Source organism: Erythrolamprus reginae, chromosome 2 (assembly GCF_031021105.1).
Source record: "Erythrolamprus reginae isolate rEryReg1 chromosome 2, rEryReg1.hap1, whole genome shotgun sequence".
Lineage (NCBI taxonomy): Eukaryota > Metazoa > Chordata > Lepidosauria > Squamata > Dipsadidae > Erythrolamprus > Erythrolamprus reginae.
In genome coordinates, this window is record NC_091951.1 from 34,395,349 (window position 1) to 34,415,694 (window position 20,346).

General features: G+C 40.1%; 2 protein-coding genes across 3 annotated transcripts; one reads left to right on the forward strand and one right to left on the reverse strand.

The window, feature by feature from the left end:
* Positions 1-796: 796 nt before the first annotated feature.
* Positions 797-11,799, reverse strand: GPANK1 (G-patch domain and ankyrin repeats 1). Its single transcript, XM_070737670.1, has 3 exons — positions 11,504-11,799; positions 3,635-4,250; positions 797-1,335 (listed from the first exon to the last, which is right to left on the reverse strand). The coding sequence occupies exons 2-3, from the start codon at positions 4,219-4,221 to the stop codon at positions 879-881; spliced, it is 1,044 nt and encodes a 347-aa protein (XP_070593771.1). The 5' UTR covers positions 4,222-4,250; positions 11,504-11,799; the 3' UTR covers positions 797-878.
* CSNK2B (casein kinase 2 beta) lies at positions 5,328-18,108 on the forward strand. 2 transcript variants are annotated; one of them, XM_070737676.1, is made up of 8 exons: positions 5,328-5,542; positions 6,781-6,874; positions 12,482-12,564; positions 12,816-12,918; positions 14,836-14,951; positions 15,401-15,476; positions 15,792-15,981; positions 17,446-18,108. In XM_070737676.1, the coding sequence occupies exons 2-8, from the start codon at positions 6,805-6,807 to the stop codon at positions 17,534-17,536; spliced, it is 729 nt and encodes a 242-aa protein (XP_070593777.1). In that variant the 5' UTR covers positions 5,328-5,542; positions 6,781-6,804; the 3' UTR covers positions 17,537-18,108. The 2 variants fall into 2 exon arrangements, with proteins under 2 accessions (XP_070593777.1, XP_070593778.1); XM_070737677.1 differs by lacking the exons at positions 5,328-5,542; positions 6,781-6,874 and adding an exon at positions 11,839-11,964.
* Positions 18,109-20,346: the final 2,238 nt, after the last annotated feature.

Sequence of the window (20,346 nt, forward strand, 5' to 3'; positions counted from 1 at the left end):
CCCCGGGTAATGGATGGACAGATGGAATTGTCCTTGGGAGGCAAAACCCACAGCCACTCCGTCTTATCAGGGTTGAGTTTGAGTCTGTTGACACCCATCCAGATCCCAACAGCCTCCAGGCACCGGCACATCACTTCCACTGCTTCACTGACTGGACAAGGGGTGGAGATGTAAAGCTGGGATTAATTGGATTTCTATGTCTCCCCTCTCCAAAGACTGGGGCGGACTCTTTAGACTCATATACCACTTTAAAGTGCTTTTACAGCCGTCTATGAAGTTTACAAAATCAGCATATTGCCCCCAACAATCTGTGTCCTCATTTTACCCACCTTGGAATGATGGAAGGTTGAGTCAACCTTGAGCCGGTGGTGAGATTTGAACTGCTGTTAGCTGAAGTAGCCTGCAGTGCTGCACTCTAACCACTGTGCCACCCCAGCTCTTAGCATAAAACATATGTTAAACTGTATAAAGTCAAAGAACCAGTCGTTTCTTCTTTCCCCACATCTATGGATTTCTTCCCTGTTTCATTCCGTTCTCTGATACATATTAGTCCAGTGCTTCTCAACCTTGGCAACTTTAAGCTGTATGGACTTCAACTCCCAGAATTCCCCAGCCAGCATGGAAATGTTGGGAGCTGAAGTCCACACACTGCAAATTTGCCACAGTGGAGAAAGGCTGAATTAGACTGAAAAGAGAACAAGGACTTAGTGGCTAGTCACACTACATGTTAAATAACAAAGTGGCCAAGACTGTTACAGTACCCAGAGCCGATGTCAATATATTCAATAAACCATGATTAATTAAGACATGCTTTATTATGATGTATTGCCCAAGGCTGGGTATGCTCTTATCAGGATCACCAATTGTCCCAAAACTTTTCAAAGGTCAAAGTTCATGTAAGTACGAAGGTTGCGCTCCCAATCTGCGGCCTTGGCCTCCCTCCGGCGGGCCTCCCGTTTTCCCACTGTTGCTGCTCTTTCTTTTCTGGATTGTCGCTTCCCAGGTCCTTCTATAGCACAATGGTCATTTGGGCTGAAGTGGGTAACCTTGGGTTTGAGGTTATTGCAGAAGCCAAAACCCTTCTGATCTCTCTTGAGGACAGTCTTAATAGGGAACTTGCGACCGGCACCATTTGGCCCCAATCCTGTTTCTTTATCCCAGCCACCTTTGATCATCAATTGGAAGCCCACGTTATTCTCGGGGATGCTATACCGTGTAGAGGGCAATGGGTCGTGTCGATTGAAAAGGTGCGCGGTGGAACGCTCGTGGAGAGCCGCAGTGTCCTCGCTATAGTGTCCCTGACACACTTCGCAGTATTTTCTCTCCGCTGGTAAACTGCAGAAAGAAGGGAAAATGATTTGAAACAAGGCAAGCCACATTTACAGTACTGCAACTTGAATCAGGGCAAAATATGATAACGGAAGATCATGGGAGCAGGGCTGTAGTTTTTTTTTTCTTGAGAAAAGTTAGTCTCATTTCTGAAACTCTATCTATAAACAGTATTACAGAACCATTTTTCAAATTAATTTTGCTTAGCCTAGAGCAGTGATTTTCAACCTTTTTTGAGCCGCGGCACATTTTTTACATTTACAAAACCATGGGGCACAGTTGGCGGGGGGGGGGGCTAAAAAAGCTTGGACAAAAAAATTCTCTCTCTTCCTCCCTTTTGCTCTATTTCTCTCTCCCTCTTTCTCTCCCTTCCTCTTTTTTTCTTTCTTCCTTCTTTCCTCTTTTTTGCTCTTTCTCTCTCCCTCCCTACCTCCCTCTATGTCTTTCTCTCTCCCACCTTCCCTCCCTCTCTCTCTCTTTCTTTCTTGCTCTCTCTCTTGCTTGCTTTCTCTCTTGTTCTCTTTCTCTCTTGCTTTCTTTCTCTTTCTTTCTTTCTTGCTCTCTCTCTTGCTTTCTTTCTCTCTTGCTTTCTTTCTCTCTCTTTCTTTCTTTCTTGCTCTCTCTCTTGCTTTCTTTCTCTCTTGTTCTCTTTCTCTCTTGCTTTCTTTCTCTCTCTTGCTTGCTTTCTCTCTTGTTTTCTTTCTCTCTTGCTCTTTCTTTCTCTCTTTCTCTTTCTCTTGTTTTCTTTCTCTGAGCTTCGCGGCACACCTGACCATGTCTCACGGCACACTAGTGTGCCACGGCACACTGGTTGAAAAACACTGGCCTAGAGGACTCAGGTTTCATCCCAGGTCTTCGTTGGTAATAATTATACAGCACAGCAAGAATAAACTCCAGGGGAGGAATTAAACATTACTTACTTTTATCTAGGCAAACACTACCCCAAATTCAATAATAAAAATGTAATTAATCTTAATTGATATAGTAGATGCAGCTGATGGTTACAGGAAGGGCCATATCATCTTCTATCTCCTGACATCTTGGAAGAACTACTTAGAATTTGGAATGTTCAGTGATGGGTCAGTGATAATTCAGACCAGTAGCCTGAATTAGTTTAAAACAACCTTACGCATATCTAAGGTGATATTTTCATATATGAACTTGTAAATATTATTGAATAGTGTTTCCTAAGGAAGCGATGGAAGAAAAAGATTTTTCTAAAGTAGTTGGTCACTGGTTATTTGAGTTATTCCTTCCTTCCTTCCTTCCTTCCTTCCTTCCTTCCTTCCTTCCTTCCTTCCTGCCTGCCTGCCTGCCTGCCTGCCTGCCTGCCTGCCTGCCTGCCTGCCTGCCTGCCTTTATTTATTTATTTATTTATTTATTTATTTATTTATTTATTTATTTATTTATTTATTTATTTGATTTATATGCCGCCCCTCTCTGAGGTTTTTGTGTAGCTTTTTTGGAGCTTTTTTTCCCAGCCCTAACTGGCTTGCAGACTAGTTTTTATTACTACTCCCTCTGAAAAAGGATTTTTTTCAGCCCTAACGAGGTGCTATCGATCTTCCCAGCTTGCAGGATTTTTTCATTCCTACCCTCTCCAAACAATGTTTTTTTTTCCATCCCTAAGTCTTTGCAGGCTTATTTTCATTGCTACTCCCTCCAAAAAAGGTTTTTCCAGCCTTAACCAGAGGATAAAATAATGTGATGAAGCTGACTAGACTAAGGATGCTATCCAGATGAATACCTGGTAGATAGATTCCCGCCCCCACTATTTTCATTCCACAAAACTTAGATGCGTCTTATACTTGGTGCATCTTATACACTGAAAAATAAGGTACTTAACACTGTATTTAATCATTTTTTCTTTGTGGTATATTTTATTTTGTTTATTTGCTTTATTTAAATGTATTGGCCACCCAACTCCAGAGGACTCAGGGCAGCATACAAAATCAAAATTAAAAAAGCAAGAAACATTAAAGCAAGCAGCACTATGAAGCAGTATATGTCTAAGTGCTATTGCTATAGCCTTTATATGTTAAAGCCTGAAAGAGAAGGAAAACTGTTCCTGGCATAGAATGGATTTAATGATCTTTGCTTTGCTCTACCTGTGGTCATTGGTGCAATAAATATAAATAAATATTTGGGTAAGCTTTTTAACATTTTGACCATTTTTTACTTGCTTTTGCTACCTCAGTGGGCAAAATGTTGCATATGTTACATAGCAACATTGAGAAGAAAAATCCACTCAAAAGTATTTCCTCCTTCAGGAAAATTGGATGAACTCAGAAACAGGAGAACTCACCTTGACGATTCATTTTTCACTTGAGGCCTTTCGCTCTCCCGAAGGATGCTGACCACCTCTTCATATCCAGCTTCTTCAGCCAGGTCCATAGCATCCCGGCCTTGTGATTCACAAACTCCCACCCAAGCAGCCTTGTGTCTCAAAAGATAACGTACCACTTCCTCTCGTCCAGCATAGGCTGCACACATGATGGCTGTCCAATCAAAACCATCTTTATAATTCACATCACACCCTTCCTTCTCCACAAGCTTTTGGAGAGACTTCATGTTGCCATCTTGAGCGGCTTTCAAGAGCTGATTCCCTTTGCGAGTATCGGTTTCTTCTGAGAAGCTTGGGGTGCAAGGAGACACCTGCGCTGGACGACGGAGTACATGAACTACCCTTGGTTTCCTCTGTAATGCTCTTTTAGAACTACTTGTAAGCGCCAGGCTTTCATAAAAGTTACGCACTGCTTCACCAGATGAACTCTCTTCTTTCTGATTGGTGATGCAAGAACGTCTGGTTTTTTTCTGAATATGTCCATCTCGCCAAAGATCCGATTCTTCCCGGGCACGAGTGAAGGCAATCAGTTGTTCACCATGGTTCATGTTGAAGCAGAATTGTTTTGGCTGCAAAGCTGCAAGTTGGAAGAGAAAAACAAGATACTTAGATTAACAAAAACCCACACCAATTATTTACCACAGAAAATCATGTATTGTCTTTACACTTTGTGTAGCAGTGAACAACGTGGCATCTTTCTTTCTTGCATTAAAATTTAAGACTCTAGTTATTGTGGTTGGGCTGGAATTGGTGAGAATTAAAACCAAACATTTCTAGAGGGCATAGTTATGTCTATTTCAACAATCATGCAAGAAAACTAAACATTTTAATTTCTCTGATCCTTTTTGGGGTCTCCAAACAGATGCCATCCAGAAAAAGGAGTCCACACATTATTCTAGAGGACTGGACATACATAAGGTAAATAAAGAAAACTCAGAAAAGAAAACAACCTAGTCTGTTATTTTGCCATCTTTAACATTGTTTTTGTTTTTATTGGCATGTGTTTCTTGTTTAAAGCACGGAGTCAATATTATTATTAACATTAATAATATCAAGATGGAGTCAATAATATCAATAATCATCATCACGTGTCTGAACTGCATCATTTTGTTGAAAGATACACTAATGCAGAGATGTCAAATCTTGGCAATTTTAAGATTTGTGGACTTCATCTCCCAGAATTCCCCAGGCAACATGGCTGATTGGGAGAATTCTGGGAGATGAAGTCCATATGTCTTAAAATTGCCAAAATTTGACATCCTTGCCCAAGAACAATGTTTGTCAATCTTAGTAACTTTAACACAGGTGGACCAACTCTCAGAATTCCCCAGACATATCTTAGAAGTTGTCAAAAATTTAAAAATCTCAGGCCTAGACAAAAAAAAAATTGCAACCCCCCCTTCAATAATTTGCCACATCATAAAATATTAGCCCTTTTCTTGCACAGCAGGAAGTAAATATTAGCCATAGTTACGAAAGGTGAAAGAATCAAACAGAAACCGCATTATTACCCTGGTGAATCTAACAAATTTTATTGGAGGGGGGGGGACCTGTCTCTTTAACTCTGAAGTTTACCGTCGCGTGTCACTTTAACTGTGTACTGTATATCTAAGGCTACTTTTAAGACGTCAAAGCAGCACGCGACTCCCGGAGACGAATTTTTTCAAACGGAAGTGCCCGTTCAGTTGCTTAGCAACGTGTGGGAACGCTACGCAGGCGCGGCGGAGGCTCAACTTTACACGCACGCTCGACTTATTCTCCAACACTTTTTTGAAACGGGGCGGGTGGATTAAAAGCACAATAGTACAAAGAGTACGAACGTAAAGGGAGCCTTCCACATGACAGAGGGAAGCGTTTGAAATAGCGGAGGTAAGAGATGCTTGGGCGCCGTTGACGTTTTGAGGCATGCGCAGTCGTCATTCGTGCTCTCCATGCGCATGCTTACTTTGGCCCGCAAAGGGTCCTGCTTTCTCCCGCCTTTTCCCGCCAGACTTCGAAGGTTTTTCCTAATTCGCACCGTTAGGCCCGATTCTCCAATACTGTGACATCTTTTCAAAAGTATAGCCTTTCTAAATGGATATTTTAAGAGAGCAATTGTTCTAAAAAGTTGACGGAAGACACCAGCGTGCCTCTGTCCCCTGTCCAATTGTCTCTCCTTATCTCATTTATCTTTTCTTCCTTTCAAATATGTTCACCTATACTTTTATATCTTTCTTCTATTCTTTTCTTTACTACTACTACTACTACTACTACTACTACTACTAATTTATTAGATTTGTATGCCGCCCCTCTCCGAAGACTTATATTATTACATACCTTTCCCTTCAATGTGTATTATGTATTGGACTAAATAAATAAATAAATAAAATAAACTGCCACCTTTCACTTGTAAGAAAATAGATTTCCACAAGTTTTAAAACTTGGTCTGTATTATTCCTGTTAACAGATTTTATGGAAGAAAAAAAAAGGAAAACCAGAAAAGGGGATGAATCTGATAAAGATTCGAGGATTCTATCTATCTCTCTGTGTGTTTATAGCTTTGGTTTACAAAGGAAAATTCAAGAGCAAAAGCCCCCAAAATAAAGTGGCATTTTTCTGAAATAATGCACTGTTATATATTATTATTATTATTATTATTATTATTATTATTATTATTATTATTATTATTATTTATTAGACTTGTATGCCGCCCTTCTCCGAGGACTCAGAGCAGCATACAAGTCTAATAAATAATAATATATAATATTACAGTATATTATTATAATATTATATAATAATAAAAGACAAATGACCACTGTAATCACAAGCAACAATTGGTTATTGATGTCTTGAATCTATTTTTTTAAAAAGTCTTGTCAAAAGCTGAGATCCAGAACAGAGTGTTACAAATTTTAATTTCCTGATTTTCAGGATGAGGAATTCAAGCAACTTTCAATGTAAGCAATTTAAATAAAAATGCACTATAGGTACCTTGCATTTCTAGAATCCACTCAAGAGAGCAGTTGGTTAAAAAAATGCCCTAAGTAATCCAAACATTACTTATTTGTGATGACTGCAGTTACTGTACATGTTGATGATGAATGTTTTTCTCATTTCCCATTGAACAGGCATGGCTAATTAATACAGAAAACATGACAGCCATTTTGAGAAGTAGTACTGCAGACAGGATGAGCCGGCGAAGCAGCACCAGCATCCGGGATGGTAACTTATTGGGGAAGGGAGGTCAGCATTGAATTCAGGGAAGTGGATTTCCTTCCCTATATGTCTATGGAGATTCCCAGTCATCTGTGTCATGGTTGTCCCAAAGGTACTTTTTTCAAGGGGCAACTGGACTTTCTGGTTTTTCTTTGAAGACATTTTGCTTCTCATCTAAGAAGCTTCCTCACCATCTAGTCAGAGCCGAAGAAACTTCTTCGATGAGAAGCAAAATGTCTTCAAAGAAAAACCAGAAAGTCCAGTTACCTCTTGAAAAAAACACCTTTTTAAAGAATGGAAGTTTCTTATATAGTCTTTGAATTAAAAGTAGGACAACTGATTTTTGTTATCACTCTTAGCTACTGTATTCTTTTATAATTTTATAATCAAGTCAATAAATGAATATTTGTAGCTCAGGGTTGAAATGAGGGGTCCTTGGTGCTGTCGGAGCTTGCTTGTTTTCTTGTAGACATTACCCAAACTAGGTAACATCATCACTATTAGTAAGGAGGATGATTTGCTGTTAGTTTATATTGTATTGTAAAATATAAATCTCACAGCAAACAGCACTCCTTACTGCAGGGGTCCCCAAACTTTTTACATAGGGGGCTAGTTCACTGTCCCTCGGACTGTTGGAGGGCCGGACTATAAAAAAACCCTGAACAAATCCCTATGCACACTGCACATACCTTATTTTAAAGTAAAAAACAAAATGGGAACGTACTATTTAGAGGGGGGGGGGAGACGTTTGAAATTCATATATGTTTATGTTTTGTGCTTAATTTTCTTTCGTTAACATCTGATTGGCTATACAAGGTTTTCTTGGCTTGTAGAAAAATATATAAAGAAAGAAGGAAGCACTTTGGCATAATGGTTAATAAGTTAGAAATATAATTGGTGTACTTTTTGAACAAACATTAAGGAGGGAATTTAATTAAAAGAAAATGAATGTAACTGGATGACAAAATTAGAAAAAAACTTTTGCAACTTTTTTGATGATTGATATTAGTTACTAACAAAATACTTCATTTTATTCCTGGAAAATTAGATGGTACACTGTGTTATTTGAATGTATGTTAAGAGAAAAATTTAAAAAAAGTTACCCCCCTCAAAAAACAGTTCTTCCTTCCTCTGTCCCTCTATTCATTTCATTCTTCCTTCCTTCCTTTCTTCCTTGTTCCCTCCATTCCTTCTTTCCTTCCTTCTCTCCATTCTTCTCCACTTCTCTTTCCCTCCCTTTCTTTCCCTTTTCTTTCTTTCTCTCTCTCTCTTTTTCCTCTCTCTCACAAAAACATCTGTGCCCTGCCATGCGCCTCGAGGGGTTGGGGGGGGAGAGGCTCCGCCGCGAACGCCCAAATTATCAATCTGTATTTAAAGTATGTTTAACATTTAACAAAGCCAATGTCCTGTGCTCCTGTCACTCCCTGCAGGCCTGATAAATGGCCTCAGTGGGCCGCGGGCCGTAGTTTGGGGACTGCTGCCTTACTGGCACTGAAGATGTACCTAGTTTGGGTATGAAATGTCTGCAAAAGAAAGCAAAAAAAACCAAAACCCAAGCAAGCAAGTGTGTGATTTGCTTAATTTGCACCATAGGGGAGGGAGTTCTGGATTTAATTAAAGGCCCCATAATTAAAAGCTCTTAATCTAAACATGTTATCCTTGTATGGATCATTTCTGTTTTGGCCCAAACAGATACAATGCGGATGATAGAATCATGGTTAAAAAGGAATATGCAAAGAAATGGAAATAAACCCATGGGGAGCTAGCACTGCAATGTTTGATTTTGCTTTGTAAAATAGCACTAATCCTTCAAAAGCTAACTATTTTCAAAACAGCATGCGCTGGCTTACATCTTTCTCTCATTGCACTTTTTCTGTCACATTTTTGGAACTAGGCACTATGGGTAGTTCTTGATTAACAACAGTTTGTTTAGTAACTGTTCAAAGTTACAATGGCACTAAAAATGTGACTTATAACCATTTCCCACACATACAATGGTTGTATTATCCCCACGGTTACATGATCAAAATTCAGACATTTGGCAACTGCTTCATATTTAAGACAGTTGAAGTGTCCCGGAGTCCTGGGATTCTCCTTTTGTGACTTTTTGACAAAGTCAACAGGAAGCCAGATTTACTTAACAACCTAACGGAACAACTGCAGTGATTCACTGAACAACTGTGACAAGAAAGGGCATAAAATGAGGCAGATCTCACGTAACTGTCTTGCTTAGCAACAGAAATTTTGAACTCAAATGTGGTCATAAGTAAAGAACTACCTGTATTCTATATTAACTGCTATTTCCTACTTTTACTCATTATGATGTAACACCAAAGTATTGTAATGTACCTCCTTTTTTGGTCCTATATCTAATATGGTGGGTTTGCATTTGGCTACCAGTGGGCACCCATCACCCCACAAATCCTGCTATTTAATTAATTAATTCAATTAATTAATTTTATTTCTGTGCCACCCTATTTCGCGGAATCAGTGCAGCTCATAACAAGAATAAATATATAATGTAAAGAAATCAATCTCAAACATGCTAAAATCCTAATTGCATAAAAAAGAATCATTCATATTCCAATCAATATCTTCAAATCAATCGTAGATCCATTCATCAATCGGGGCTAGATATTGATCTTAAAAGGACCCAAGCCTGTCAGCACAGGTGGGTTTCTAAACTCTTGTGGAGGGCGGGGAGGGTGGGGGCAGTGTGAATCTCTGGAGGGAGTTGACTCCAGAGGGCTGGGACCCCTATAGAGAAGGCTCTTCTCCAAGGCATCATCAGGCGACATTGTCTAGCTAGCTAATGGGACCTGGAGAAGGACAACTCTGTGGGACTGGTCGCTGGGACACATGAGGCAGGAGACTGTCCCATACATAATCTGGTCCAATGCCACGTAGGGCTTTGCAGGTCATAACCCACACTTTGAATTGCATTTGGAAACCAATCGGCGGCCAGTGCAGCTCATGGAGTGCTGGAGAGACATGGCTGTACCTTGGGAGGCCCAAGACTGCTCTGTTGCTATTCTATTGCTGCTGCTATATTGAATGCTTAAAGAGCCTAAACCAGAATATAAGATTCCATCAGGATTACCAGAAGTGTCAAGGTTTTAACTGCTGATCAGCTAAAGCTGCCAGGCATTTACCATATTTTTAATATTATAAGATGCACCTTTTTCCTGCCTGAAAGAGGAAGAAAATGGTGGGTCTTATACACCAAATACAGCAATTTTTGGCCTCCTGAAGCCCCACCTCCGCATCTCATTTTTGCAAAAAATGGATCTGCTTTTTCATTAAAATGGGTTGTGTAGAAGGTTTGGGAGGCCTGCAGAATGCTCCTGGGGGCTAGAGGAAGGCAAAAACACAGTCAAGAAAAGTGATATAAGAAGATCCTGGAGGAAGATGAACAATTTACTGACAATTAAATTGATCAACAATCAAAATAATATCTCTGTACATGGACCTCACCACATGGAGTACAGGTAGTTCTCGACTTACTACATTTAGTGACCTAAGTTACAACAGCAGTGAAAAAAGTGACTTATGTCTGTTTTTCACACTCATACTTATGATCATGGGCATCCCCATGATCATGTGATCAAAATTCAGATGCTTGGCAACTGGTTCATATTTATGATGGTTGCACTATCCTGGGAGTCACGTGATTCCCCCTTTTTGCGACTTTCCGACAAGCAAAGTCAATGGGGAAGCCAGATTTACTTAACAACCATGTGACTAGCTTAAAAACTGCAGTGATTCACTTAACCACTGTGTCAGGAAAGATCGTAAAACAAGACAATGTCTTTTAATCTCTCATTTAGCAACAGAAATTCTGGGCTCCATTGTGGTCCTATATCCTAAATCCAGATTTGACTCTTATTGGTACAAGGATTCAGTTATAACAGCACCAAGACTTGGCTAAGGGCTGACTGAAACAGGCCATGAATTTCTCATATACCAAGTACCAAGTTAAGCTAAAGTAGCAGCAGAAAGCCAACCATGATCTTGAGCATACAATGACCATTTTCAAGAAGATCAGGAATCAGGCTGAGGTCCTGAATTTCATTGACAGGAAACCAGCGGAACCACGGAATGAATTCAAAGAGGTTAAAGAGGGATGTGAAAAGTGTCAAAGATCAAGAATTAAGGAAAGAAACCCAAAACACGGACAACTGCCAGGTGCCAGCCTTAGCAATGACAATGAAGACACTGAAATGATACATAGCTAGATCTTCATTCAATTCACACATCGGAGCGAACAAGGATGAAAAGAGAATAGCTGTCACGGAAGGGAAACGGTAGTAAAGCTATGCTTCTGAGTTTCCCTCCCGCCCTCTTATTTGTAAAAAGGTTGAAAAAGGTACATCGAAAAAGGTACACTTTGGAAGCGATGTCCAATTCGAATCACTTCCTTGCTCACGAGTGACAATCCAGTTTATGATCTAAACCAGTATTTCCCAACCTTGGCAACTTGAAGATATTTGGACTTCAACTCCCAGAATTCCCCAGCCAGCGAAAGTCCAGATATCTTCAATCGCCAAGGTTGGTAAACACTGATCTAAACCACCCCTTCCTTCCTTCCCCGTCTTAATCCAAATACGATTCCCGAAATGGTTATGACACACTCACCTCCCCAAGCGAGCTTCGATCAAACGCTTATGTTATTTTTCTGCGAGTCCGGTTGCTTCGTTAAAAGCACGACAATATTTGTGCTGCGTTTAGTTCGTTGCGTACAGCATATTGCCGTGCAAACTCCCTCCCCACCCCTCGTAATCACCGGAGGTTTATCGGGAAGGGTAACCCCTCCTTGCAAACGGGTCCTGGGAAAAACAGCTGCGATTGAAAGGAAGTTCAGATTAAGTCCCTACCACCCCGCCAGCGACCATTTCCTTCTCCGTTGCACTCTGGGACTAGTAGTTCCCCGTTTCCTGTTTGTCCATTCTCTCCTTATTCTGAAGTACTGCAATCCCGTGATGCCCTTTCCTCGGCGAAGGTAGCGCGTGCGCCGTTGAAGCTGACAAGAGGCCTTAGTGGTCCAAAGCTTGTTTGCGCCCCACGTCCCTCTCCTTGAGGCAGTCGTGCCTTTTGGGGTGAGTTATTGGGCCGTAGATTTAGGGAGTTGTTGGCCAAAGCACAAATAGGGAGGCATGGTCGGGTAATGGAGTTCTCCAGTTAATATTCATGGGAGAGCGGAGGTGGAGGCGAGGGAGGGAGCGAAGATGTGTGCCGGGCACTTAAAAAAAACACACACACGAAAAAAGGAAGGAAGAGAGTCGATTGCATGTTTCTTGCAAAATGGTGCGGTAAGGGGGAGATGTTACCACTCTGAAAAAAAAGCGTGTTTTTTTCAGTGATATGTCGGAAGTGGGTTTCTGTTTGCAAAGAAGAAACAGCTTATGGGATTCTTATGTAGCAGTGGTTCCCATGCACAGATGCAAGACGGTAGTTTATCGGCCGGCGTAAAGCAAGGGTTGGGGAACATGAGCTGAAAAATCCTATGTCTGTAGACTGTTTTGTGCAGGGGGATTTTCCTCAAAGAATTTATTTGTGGAATAAATAAATTCGCTGTTAATACCGAGGATGCTTCTGTTCCTCTCTTTCTCTTAGAGGACGGGAAGATGAGTAGCTCTGAAGAGGTATCTTGGATTTCCTGGTTTTGTGGTTTGCGCGGCAATGAGTTCTTCTGCGAGGTGAGTTGGGAAGCATTGTCCACTAAATGTGTATGTGGACATATTAAGTGGGAACTGGAAATTGGCAGTGTTCCTTTAAAAAAAATTGATTTGAACAACATATTGAGAGAGATGGTAGAAGGTTTTAAATTCATAGAAGCCGCAGGCAATTTCAGAAATGTATTAACTTGGGTCTTAATGTAGCTTGAGAAAGTAAAGTACAGACACTTGAATGTCAAGATCAATTGATCCTAGTTTCTATTTGTTTTTAGGTGGATGAAGACTACATCCAAGACAAGTTCAATTTAACTGGCCTCAATGAACAAGTTCCCCACTATCGCCAAGCTTTGGATATGATCCTCGATTTGGAACCAGGTGGGAAATGATCTAAATCTGTTTGTATCATTGGTTACTTGACATTACAGGGACTGAGGGGCCCTTGGTGCTCTCTGAGCTTCCTTGTTTTCTTGTAGAATGTTCATTACCTTTAACAAAGTAACATCATCAATGCTAGTAAAGGGTGCTGCTTGCTGTCAGTTTACGACAGCGATTTTGAAAACATGATTAGTGGGTTGTAGCCTTTTGACTTTGCTATGCCTCCCTGCTTGATGTTGGTACACATGCTGCCAGCATGCACTTAACATGTGCATGAAATAGCCATTACTCAGAAGACATTTTGGTGAAATTAATCTGGGCTCATTGGATATCCCACTGGAAATTCTTCATATGTATGTAACCAGGATTAGAAACATAGTGAATTTTCACAGGTTGATCATATGATAATATGAAGTATCCAAATATTTTCTACCTTGGTTAGCAAAAGCTAACCAAGGTAGAAAATATTTGGATTCATAATCTTCAGACATCCTTTTTCTTTCCAATTTTTCAAAATAAGTGGCCCTTGATTTATAACCACAATTGAGCCCAAAAATTCCATTGATAAGGAAGGCACTAAATGAAATGTGTCCTTTTTAAGTCTTTTTGCCACTGTTGTTAAATGAATTGTTAAGTGTATCAATGCCGTCATTAAGCAAATCTGGCTTTCCCCATTGACTTTTCTAGTTTGAAACTGGTTGGGAAGATTACAAATAATAATTACATGACCCCAGAATAGTGCAACTGTCCTAAATATATACCAGTTGCCAGTCACCCAATAAAAGGAAATGGAATTTGAAAATGGGTTGGATTCAATTTAAAATTTTGGAGGAAAATATTCCTGCAATTTTGGAAGATGCAGTTGGTCAGCAGCATAAAATACTGTTGACTGCTTCCTTTTATGCCTCCAGCTTTTCTTCCTCCCAGTCACATGGCTGGCAGCAGAGTGTTTATAGCCTGGGCCTCATGTCACAGTAGACATGTACAGATGCAATATGTGGAGAACGCAGAAAACTATGGCCCCATCTGGCAAAAAGTTTGGAAAGGATTCCAGGAACCACACTTTGCGTTCTTTTTCCTGTTCCATTTCACAAGTATAGAAGTCACAGGTTATACAATATACCATTATTAACTATTATATCCCTTTGTTCAACTGCCTTCATAAATATTAATTCTCTGAGGGCCTGGTAATCTAAAATGAATCCTGATCCAGTCCCCAAAAGCAGGATTTTTAAATTTTTTCCAGTTTTCTATTAAAATTCTGCAGGGAACTCAAAATACAAATATTGTCTCTTGTTTTCCCCTTTGTTTTGCTTTGTGCCTTCAAGTAAGTCTTGCTTCCTGACAACTACATGGACAATTTCAATGCCGTTTCTGGTATTGGTTTGCCATGGCCTTCTTTCTAGGGCTAAGAGAAAGAGCCTGACCTCTAAGTCATTAAACCATTTTTTGTACTTAAGGCAACATCAGAACTCAGTTTCTAGCCTGGTGCCTTTAACAGGTCTTTCTCTCACACACTGATCTTAATATGTATAAAAATAAAGACTTGCTAAGAATAACAGTAAGAATGTAAAAGGAATAGGAAAAATACCTACTTAAAAGTTTGTTGCTCTGGGAAATGTTTGAGAAATAACAGTAATAACAGTTTCTAATCTTAATTTGTTAAAATAAACAATAAAAATATTTTGCAAGTTGTATTACATTGTGAGTTACGATTACAATTTAGTGTGGCAGGAAAAGAGTGGGAAACAACAATTGTTAAGAAAATACTGGCTAAGTAAATGCATAACAGTAGACGTGAGCTAACAATGTAGAATCAATATTTGCTAACGCTTCAGTAGAAAAGTACAATTTTCTCCCTCTTCGTCAATGTCACAGTGCATTGCAGCAGGGCACTTCCTTCCCTTTCTCTTGCAGATGAAGAGCTGGAGGATAATCCTAACCAGAGTGACTTGATCGAACAGGCAGCTGAAATGCTCTATGGACTTATTCATGCCCGCTATATTCTCACAAACCGTGGTATTGCCCAGATGGTAATTATCCATGCTACTTAGTATAAAATATTTTTCCTAATGTTCCTGTAGAGAAGAGGTTCCCAATCAAAGATTATAAAATCTAAAGGAGAATAAATTTTAATATATATTGCCTATCTAGATCAGCAGTCCCCAATCTTTCCTGCTTTGTGGTTTGGCAGGTGGAGGGGAGGGGATAGTTCCGCATAAGCGGTGGGTGAGTGTCCAGTGCTCTGTTTGCACAAGCAACTGGCATACGTGCCCATCTCTCGCCACCCATACTAATGGAGCTTTTGCACATATGCACATGCTCATCCACCACTTCCTGGGGTTGGGGACCCCTACTCTACATAAGTGCAGCTTCCTTAAATATTTTCCTTAAACATTTCTCTGCCCTGCGCCAGCAAATCAGTTCCTTTCCAATTTATGGAAATATTGCATTTTCTATAGTTTTTCTTCTCTGTTTCTAGCTTGAAAAATACCAGCAGGGAGATTTTGGATACTGCCCTCGAGTTTATTGTGAGAATCAGCCTATGCTGCCCATTGGTGAGTGTGTTATATTATGGAAGAAATTATTTGGAGTTAATGTAAAGGGCCTATTTTATTGGAGGAAATGAAGGGGGGGGGGAACTGGACTACAGAATCAGGGTGAAATAGTGATCAGATTAAATCATAGGATGCTTTTCAGTTCAGGATCTTTTAGAACTAAAATCTTTAATCGTCCATTTTGGAAACCTACAAACTGTCGATCTGGGATTGAAGTCAGGTCGGTAAATCTGTTCCAGAAGCCATATCAAGTAACTTCTTTAAAGTAATATAATTTCTGAATTTGATCTTACTGTGCTTTGCCTTCACTGCTAGGTTTATCTGATATCCCAGGGGAAGCGATGGTCAAACTGTACTGCCCCAAATGTATGGATGTCTATACTCCCAAATCTTCCCGCCATCATCACACAGATGGTGCCTATTTTGGAACTGGTTTTCCTCACATGTTATTCATGGTGCATCCTGAATATCGGCCGAAGCGACCTGCCAATCAGTTTGTGCCCAGGTAAGGCCTAATCAAATGAGTAATAGAATATACTGAATAAAAGTTAGGTCATCTCTAATGTTATTGCTGCTACCCAAAAAGAAAGAAAGGATGTAGTTATTCCCTAAATGAATGAAGGATCATTTCATTTTACAATTATCATCATCATTATTATTATTGATAGAGTTGCATTAGAGCTTTTCAGACAAAGGTGGACACCTCTGTGCTGTTGAAAAAGAAGACTTGAAAACACGTCTACTTTTTGTGTTGTCAGTGCTTGGATGTTACTATTATGGTTGTTTTCAGAGACTCAGTGAATGTTGAAACATAGCAATGTTAAGCAATACTGTTAGAATCTCCCTAAGGGTTGACTGTGCTGCTTCCCAGTATTTGGCTCAAGAAGAAGTGCAGTTCAAATCATTGTTAAATGTGATAAAGCAATGGAATGGAAGTAAAGGGTTAATAGGGCACTTCCCTATAAAGAAAGAAGGCAGGCCATCCAGAAGCTAAGAAAATAGACAGACATGGAGTGAAGCAGAAGCAGTTGACAATGTAATCAGAGATAAAAGAGAGGAAGGAAATGGAAAGAAGCAGTATATGAGCCATGGGGGCGCAGTGGCTAGAGTGCAGTTAACTGCAGGCTACTGCTGCTGCCTGCCAGCTGTATGCAATTTGACAGTTTGAATCTCACCAGGCTCAAGGTTGACTCAGCCTTCCATCTGTCCAAGATCAGTAAAATGGGAATTCAGATGGTGACTCTGTAAACCGCTTAAAGTTGGCTGTAAAGTGGTATATAAGTTTAAGTGCTATTGCTACATATAAAAGGCAAATATTGGTAGTTCTTACAGCTATTTAAACAATCATTCTGTAAATAATAATGGAAAAATATTATGTGATACACAGAAGAGTATGCTTTTGTTAGATCAAATTTTCACTGCTTATAAACAACTGATTCTCTAAATAAATGAGGTATGATAACATAATAACAATTCTCTTCCTATTCCAAACCCAGTTTGAGATATGTGCTGCCAGAAAAAGAAGAATCTCAGTAGAGAAAATTACCATTATGGGGCAAGGTTTAAACTATATATATTTCCCTCAAAATAAACCTGGAAAACCAGAATCACAAAGTACATCTGAGAAGTGTAATAAACGATTTTATCCAGAGAAAATATTTTCTTCTAAACCACACTCTCTGGAAACCCTGATTTTACTGTGCTTTTCTTATCCTTAGGAAGTTAAGTAAACTTAAACCAAAAGTACTTCCCTGAGGATTGTAGGTATAACATTGGCCCTATTCCCACCTCTATCAAATTTCACAATTTTTTAAAAAAAATCTAAGATTCCTTATTTGAACCAGGTATTCATATTGAAATCTGACAAAGTCTATGTACACTTTAATTGAAAATATATGTTGGTTACTTGGACAAGACTTTCACATTTTCCTTTCCATCCCACTTTATTTAATTCCTTTATTTCTTTCAGACTTTATGGATTCAAGATCCATCCTATGGCTTATCAGCTTCAGCTTCAGGCCGCCAGCAATTTCAAGAGCCCAGTCAAAACTATCCGTTGATCTTCTGTATCCAGGTGCCCAGGATCCTTCCCTGAAAAACGTCCTTTACCCCATTCAGGGCTGCTCATACTTTGATTTTTGGTGAAGTCCCCTATGGACTATTTGTCACTTTCGGCCTGATTTTTAGCCTCATTTCTGGTGCGTGGTTAAAATGAATAATAAAACAATCTCTGTTAATTCCCAGAAACACAGACTGACGAATACATTCAGTAGCCAACTTTAATGTCATAATTTTGTGGGGGCTTTTTTTTCTTTTTTAAAAATAAAATTAAAAATGTAAAAGGTGAGAATTAAGGGTCCTTTTTGTCCCAAGAGAAAGGACTGAATTTTGGCAAGGAATGCTATAGAATAAAGGATTAAACAGGAAAAAAAACACGATTATACCAGAAAAATAAACCTGAAAACACTGAATTATCCCAGATTCTAAATTGTAAATGTAATATAACGTACCACTCGTGCATTTTTATTTTAAATAATTGTCCACTTGAGTGTGTTTATAAGGAATGAAGGAAGATGAACTATTTGCGTAAGTAGAGTTTTAAATAAATAATTTTGAGTGAGTTATAATTATATTCAAATGACTTCATTGTAGTAATTAATCAGCAGAAAGGATTACGATGACTCATGTTTGGAAGCTGGGTTGGAGGTTGGCAAGCCTGCGTTCAAGACCCAAGTGTTGCTATGTGGCAGGGTGAGTGCCATCATTCACTCCAGTTCCTTGACAGGGACAAGGAAAGGAACACCCCACCCTTTCAACTCGGGAGCACGCCTTGAACACTACCTCTGATAGAAGGACCGGAAGAAAAAGTTATATCAGATTTAACTTGGAAAGAAAAGATCAAAGTAATAAGAAATTATGCTTCCTGGCCACACTGTGTGAATTGCCATGAAGGAAAGATGAATTAGAAATATTTAGTAATAGAGTATTTCTAGCACAGAGCACCATCATTTATATGCCCAATCTATTTGATCTTTGAGCTCTTGATATATTAAAGAGAAATTGGATTTCCTGTCAAATTATTAATAGTTTAATTGTATATCCCTCACTAACTTATCTTAGTGAGCACTATGCTTTAGACTAGCTCTTCATACTTTGTACAAAAGGAAATTCAGTGGCTTTTGCTTTATCCACGTTCTGCAGTGGTGCTATTGCTATCACATTTTCTATTGTTGCTGACTGCTTTCCAATCACTTTGCCCAATTCACTCACCGTGACTGGTTGGCTTAAGAGAAGTAAAACCACAAATTGAAAAACCAACAAACTCCCATCTCTCCAGCGACCATCTTTTGCAGAAGGTAGGTATGTATTTTAGCCAGGCGATTTCAACCAGGTGCTAAGGCTTAGCAGCTAAGTCGTTAGATCTTTTCTTCTCCCTTCCGAATCCATAGAACTCTTGCTTTTGGTAATTGTTCTCCCTTTTCCCCGGCTTCTCTTATGTTTTCCCAAAGTGAAGGGTATTGCCATATACAGTGATACCTCGTCTTACAAACTTAATTGCTTCCGGGACGAGGTTCTTAAGGTGAAAAGTTTGTAAGACGAAACAATGTTTCCCATAGGAATCAATGGAAAAGTGATTAATGTGTGCAAGCCCAAAATTCACCCCTTTTGCCAGCCGAAGTGCCCATTTTTGTGCTGCTGGGATTCCCCTGAGGCTCCCCTCCATGGGAAACCCCACCTCTGGACTTCCGTTGCCAGCGAAGAGCTTGTTTTGCGCTGCTGGGATTCACCTGGGATTTTCCTGCAGCATCACAAAAACATGGAAGTCCGGAGGTGGGGTTTCCCATGGAGGGTAGCCTCAGGGGAATCCCAGCAGCGCAAAAATGGGTGCTTCGCTGGCAACAGAAGTCTGGAGGCAGGGCATCCAAGCGGCGGCGGTGGGTTTGTAAGGTGAAAATAGTTTGTAAGAAGAGGCAAAAAAATCTTAAACCCCGGGTTTGTATCTCAAAAAGTTTGTATGACGAGGCGTTTGTAAGACGAGGCATCACTGTATACTGCAGGATGATTTCGAGTTATCTTGATTTTTGCAAACAAGGTTTATTCACGGAAGAGGCTATGCTCCACCTCAGGATTGCTAAATAGAAGGAATAACTGGAATTTAGGGAAATGAAGGTTGCAGTAATTCATAGGGGTAACTTCTCATTGAAACTGCTAGAAGAAGAGCTGCAAATTCCTTTTATGCTACTTTTGCTGATGATCACTAAAATGAGTTGAAATACACCTCCCCTTCAGGAAATGCATGGGTGACACTGGATCATTAAAGGAGCATCATCAATCTAAGTGTTCTCCAAATCTGTCTCTGCAGTTCCAACCTTTTGGTATTTCTTTTCCTTGTGCATTCTTCAGCTTTGCAAGAGCATCTCCCTGATTTGAGAATATATACAGGGGAAACTCGAAAAATTAGAATATCGTGCAAAAGTTTAGGCAGGAACACATGGGTCTGACTGGTGTGAAGCTTGAAGACTGCCCGGCATTCCCATCTGCTGGCTCTCTAGGCAGCACCACTTCCTCCCTATCCCATCCAGGCCCCCACCAGCCCGGAGACCACGGTTCAGGGTGGCATATTATGGGATGTACTGCTGCTGGGCTGGAGTGCAGTTGCCACTGTTACTCCTCTCACCTTCCTGGCTTCGGCTCTGGGACCTTCGTGGACCAGGAAGCATCGGGGCGCATACCTATGGAGCTCTGCCAGCCTTGGGTCTGCCAGCCTCTGGGCCTTGGTAAGGCAGGGAGAAAGTGGTGCTGCCTGGAGTGCCAGTGGATGGGCATGGCAGGTAGTCTCCAGAAATACCTACGCATATGGAACTGTTTC

Excerpts from the sequence above, each read along its gene's own strand:
- GPANK1 (XM_070737670.1), bottom strand. The coding sequence starts at position 4,221 with ATGAACCATGGTGAACAACTGATTGCCTTCACTCGTGCCCGGGAAGAA. Across the intron at positions 1,336-3,634 it reads GTGAAAAATGAATCGTCAAG|TTTACCAGCGGAGAGAAAAT; the intron begins GTGAGTTCTCCT and ends TTCTTTCTGCAG.
- CSNK2B (XM_070737676.1), top strand. The coding sequence starts at position 6,805 with ATGACAGCCATTTTGAGAAGTAGTACTGCAGACAGGATGAGCCGGCGA. Across the intron at positions 14,952-15,400 it reads ACCGTGGTATTGCCCAGATG|CTTGAAAAATACCAGCAGGG; the intron begins GTAATTATCCAT and ends CTCTGTTTCTAG. Across the intron at positions 15,477-15,791 it reads TCAGCCTATGCTGCCCATTG|GTTTATCTGATATCCCAGGG; the intron begins GTGAGTGTGTTA and ends CTTCACTGCTAG.